Source organism: Euleptes europaea, chromosome 7 (assembly GCF_029931775.1).
Source record: "Euleptes europaea isolate rEulEur1 chromosome 7, rEulEur1.hap1, whole genome shotgun sequence".
Lineage (NCBI taxonomy): Eukaryota > Metazoa > Chordata > Lepidosauria > Squamata > Sphaerodactylidae > Euleptes > Euleptes europaea.
Window position 1 is genome coordinate 94,250,631 of NC_079318.1, and position 4,690 is coordinate 94,255,320.

The window sequence follows — 4,690 nt, forward strand, 5'->3', positions numbered from 1 at the left end:
TTACAGAGACGCAGAACATCAGAAAAACCAGAACAATAAAAATGACAGTGTATAAAAGTCCTGGAAGGGATATGGGCAAATGCGAAAGGGAGAACATGGGTGAAAGAATAAGGGAGAATGGATGCAGAGAAGGTGTGTAGGAACCTGCAGTAATGCCCATAGGCTCACTAAAACCTCTGTCTTTCGGTCTTGCCACTTATGGGAACAATAATGCTGACCTACTTTACAAGGGTGTTGTTGGGCTTAAACCAAGATAATGTCTGTGAGATGCTTTGGGCTCTCTAAAGTTTTACATGCATATTAAGTATTATGTGCCGCCTCCTTCATGCATGGTGGGTTTCCACCTGCACATCTGAAAGCCAAGATGCGTGCTTGGGCATCAGCTAGGAGGGATGCTGATTTGAGATTCGCCTCCGTTCTTCTTGCAGGATCAAAGGGAGGACAGGTAATGATCAGCGACCCCTCTGAGCTGGAATGGGCTATCCAGACGCTGGTGAAGAATTACGACAAGTACTCTGGTAAAGGCGGCTGCTGCTGCTGTTGCAAAAAGCAGCGTGGGATCAGCAAGGGGGGCTTCCGGAAGATGTTGAGCCACGAGCTGAACCACATGTTGACGGTGAGATGATTGTCGGTGGGCTTCCGGGGCAGCCGGGATGACGGAGAGTTCTAAGAGCCAGCGGGATGTAGTGGTTAAGAGCAGTGGTTTGGAGCGGTGGACTCTAATCTGGAGAACCGGGTTTGATTTCCCACTCCTCCCCATGAACGGTGGAGGCTAATCTGGTGAACTGGATTGGTTTCCCCACTCCTCCACATGAAACCAGCTGGGTGACCTTGGGCTAGTCACAGCTCTCTTAGAGATCTCTCATCCCTTCCTACCTCACAGGGTGTCTTTTGTGGGGAGGGGAAGGTGATTGTAAGTCAGTTTGATTCTCCCTTAAGTGGTAGAGAAAGTCGGCATATAAAAACCAACTCTTCTTCTTCTTCGTTGTGAAATAGCTGACGTAATTCCTGCCTGCAGTCTTTCCTGGCTTCAGGAGAGATGCCAGAGCTGAGCAATCCTCATCTTCCAAGGAACTCTGCAATCTATTGTCGAAGGCTTTCACGGTCAGAGTTCATTGGTTCTTGTAGGTTATCCGGGCTGTGTGACCGTGGTCTTGGTATTTTCTTTCCTGACGTTTCGCCAGCAGCTGTGGCAGGCATCTTCAGAGGAGTAACACTGAAGGACAGTGTTACTCCTCTGAAGATGCCTGCCACAGCTGCTGGCGAAATGTCAGGAAAGAAAATACCAAGTAACACTGAAGGACAGTGATACTCCTCTGAAGATGCCTGTCACAGCTGCTGGCGAAACGTCAGGAAAGAAAATACCAAGACCACGGTCACACAGCCCGGATAACCTACAAGAACCAATGAACTCTGCAATCCTTTTTACGTTAGGGCAACATCAATTATGGAAGTTTTTCAAAGAAAGGAAAGGGGGGAAAAGAGGTGATTTTGCACAAAATGGGGCACTATTAAGCCATTTGAACGTAGGAGAGGGGAGAGATGCAGAACAGTCCAATCTTTTGACCAATATCTCAGTGCCGTGTGCAACAGTAAGCAGTCATACATTTGCCAAGAAAGAAAAGAAAGAGGTGATGTTGCAACATTTAGATAATGGCAAAGATGGGAAATGGTATAGACTTTTGTAGAAGTGAAATAGCAAGAGGGGCAGTAATTTTAGGCTTGCCAAGAAAGTACGGTGAAGAAGAAAAGGGGCACCATGGTATGATCAAGCCAGCTACAAAGACTGGGGAAATGGATGGAACAGCATATATTGTCTTTTGAGCAATAGCTCAGTGCAAGGCACCCCAGAAAACCAGTCAGTTATTACCCATTTACAAAGAAAGTAGAGAAAAGATGTTGCATAAATGTCTCACATTTAAGCAGGTGGCAAAGAACAGGGGAAGATGTACAATAGTCTAGTCCTTTTGCTATCTTAATGGGGAACAGCTTGACCCCGGGGGTGCAATAGCAAGCCAGTCAGCATTTATGGAGGAAAGCAAGACGTAACAGACAAATGCAAGGTGCAATAGCAAGCCAATCAACACTTTTATCGGGGAATGATGCTCAGTTATGCTAGGCTATGAAACAGGACACTTTTCATACGCGGAAACAAGTAGGAAGGTTTCTGACATTCTTAGGACAGGTGGTAAATATTCTTGCTTTTCATCAGGCTTTCCCCTCCCTCTTTCCACCCTCAGGACACCAAGAACAAGCAAGCGGCCAACAAACTGATCTGTGACCTGGATGAGAACCACGACGGGATGATCAGTTTTGACGAGTACTGGACCTTGATCGGCGGCATAGCCAGCCCAATCTCGTGCCTGATCCGACAGCAGGAAGAGAGTGTGAAGTTCACTAAGTAGAAAGCCAATGGGAGCAAAGATGTCGGTCGCCCTGCCTCCTGACCACTGCCATATTTACAGCTCCCCCTGGGTTGGGTTGTGTGTGACATGTACCATCCGCATAGTTTTTTGAGCTTTCTCCTCTTCTTGGCGTGACATCGAAGGGCTGAAAGGATTTGGGACATGGATCGATCTGTTTAAAACCCATCTGATCCCGTTGGATATCTGTACTCAGGGATATTGTATCTGGAGGTGGGCGGTGGTGGTTCAGCATGTATTGTATTCAAACTGTGAATACTGTTGCAATAAAATCTGGAGTCAGATCTGAATATCAGAGCCCCGTGTGTGCGTGTAACTGTGTGGTCCTCGTTTTCGACTATTCTACTTGGTTCTACAGATGAAAGAACAACAGAAGTCCACCTAGTCCAGCATTCTGCCCGGATGCCCCTTTGTCTCCTGCACCTGAGACTCAGTGGTAGATTGCCTTGGAACGTGGAGGTTCCATCGAGCAATCATGGCCAAGATCCGTTGATGGGCCTCCCTTCCCTGAATTTGCCTAATCCTGAAACAATTGCGCCAACAAAGCCTGTCATCACCAAATCTTGCAGCAGTGAATTCCACAGGTTAATTATTCATTGTGTGAAGAAGGGCAGACGCTATGCGGAAGAGCCTCAGCTTTGCATGCAGAAGGACCCAGGTTCAATCCTCGGCATCTCCAGTTAAAAGGTCCAGTCAGTAGGTGATGTGATAGGCCTCTACCTGAGACCCTGGGAAGCTGCTGCCAGTGAGAGTAGACAATACAGACCTTGAAGGGCCAAGGGTCTGATTCAGTATAAGGCAGCTTCATGTGTTCACTTGGGTTCCAAAACAGTATATTGCATGCAGAAGGTTCCAGGTTCAATCCCCAGCATCCCCAGTTAAAAGAACCAGGCAGTAGGAGATGAGGAAGGGAGGGAATAGATTCTATTGACTCTACCCTCTGAAGCTTCCATTTCCTCCAGGGGAACTGATCTCTGTAGTCCGAGATTAGTTCTAATTCTGGGAGAACTTCAGGTAGGGTTGCCGTCTCTCGGTTGAAAAATACCTGGGGATTTTGGGAATGGAGCCTGAGGAGAGAAGGGTTTGGAGAGGGGAGGGACTTCAATGCCATAGAGTCCAATGGCCAAAGTGGCCATTTCCTCCAAGGGAACTGATCTCTGTCGCAAGTTGTAATAGCAGGAGATCTCCAGCCACCACCCGGAGGTTGGCGACCCCAACTCCAGGCCTCTCCAGGAGGTTGGCAAACACAGCTAGCACTGAGACAGCAGAGTCCGGAGGGGATTATGATAGACCGTTCCATTTCAGATTGCCGAGGGTCAATTCCAGTTATGAATGTTCGTTCGCATACCCCTCTTTCACATACAAATATAAAGCTATCAAAACAGGGTGAAAGAGTCAACATCCTTTCTATTTGCAGGGAATTTGTAACTTAGGGAAGCATTCCATGACGTATTTTTCCACCTACCTTTTTTTTTTTAAGTTTTTTATTATATTTTCAAACAAAACATCATACATAAAACATAATACAAACAACAAAAAACAAAAAAACAAAGAAAAAAAGAAAAAAGAAAAAAGTATAACAATATACAGAACTATATAATAAGAAATATATATATATATATATATATATATATATATATATATATATATATAAATTTAAAAAGACTCAAAATATATTCATTACATTCTTATTACATTTATCTTACCCAATTTTATTCCCACCTCCCTCCACCAGTGTACCCTTAATCCCTCCCACCACCGTGTTGAACTTCCGGAGAAGTGTCTAAACAGTTTGTTGATACATTATTTTAACAATAAATTGAATTACAAAAATTGAATCTACAACTCATTCACTATATTAATGAAATTCATTTTTGCCAGCTTGTCCCAATATGCGAAGGCTTTTTGACCACATTGTTTTAAAATTTGAAATTGTTTTTAAATTTGCCCACTCCTACCTTTTGGAGTGGGCAAATTCTATCCCCGCAGGGTTCTTTCACTGCCCGGCCACCTCATCTCCCCCCCCCGCCCCCAAATGTGTGAAACAGGCCTTATACTAGAAATTTCAGCAGCAGCAGAGGGGAGCAAACCGAGGACAGGATAATGACTAAGGCTGATAGAGATCAGTTCACCTGGAGAAAGTAGCCACTTTGGCAATTGGATTCTATGGCATTGAAGTCCCTCCCCTCTCCAAACCCCACCCTCCTCAGGCTCCATCCCCCAAATCTCCAGGAGTTTCCCAGCCTGGAACTGGCAAACCTAATAAT

General features: G+C 45.3%; 1 protein-coding gene across 1 annotated transcript; it reads left to right on the plus strand.

Moving 5' to 3' along the window:
* Positions 1-427: 427 nt before the first annotated feature.
* On the plus strand, positions 428-2,464 carry LOC130480952 (protein S100-A16-like). Its single transcript, XM_056853583.1, has 2 exons — positions 428-616; positions 2,241-2,464. Exons 1-2 carry the CDS (start codon positions 449-451, stop codon positions 2,403-2,405), a joined length of 333 nt encoding a protein of 110 aa, XP_056709561.1. The 5' UTR covers positions 428-448; the 3' UTR covers positions 2,406-2,464.
* Positions 2,465-4,690: the final 2,226 nt, after the last annotated feature.

Excerpts from the sequence above, each read along its gene's own strand:
- LOC130480952 (XM_056853583.1), top strand. The coding sequence starts at position 449 with ATGATCAGCGACCCCTCTGAGCTGGAATGGGCTATCCAGACGCTGGTG. Across the intron at positions 617-2,240 it reads AGCTGAACCACATGTTGACG|GACACCAAGAACAAGCAAGC; the intron begins GTGAGATGATTG and ends TTCCACCCTCAG.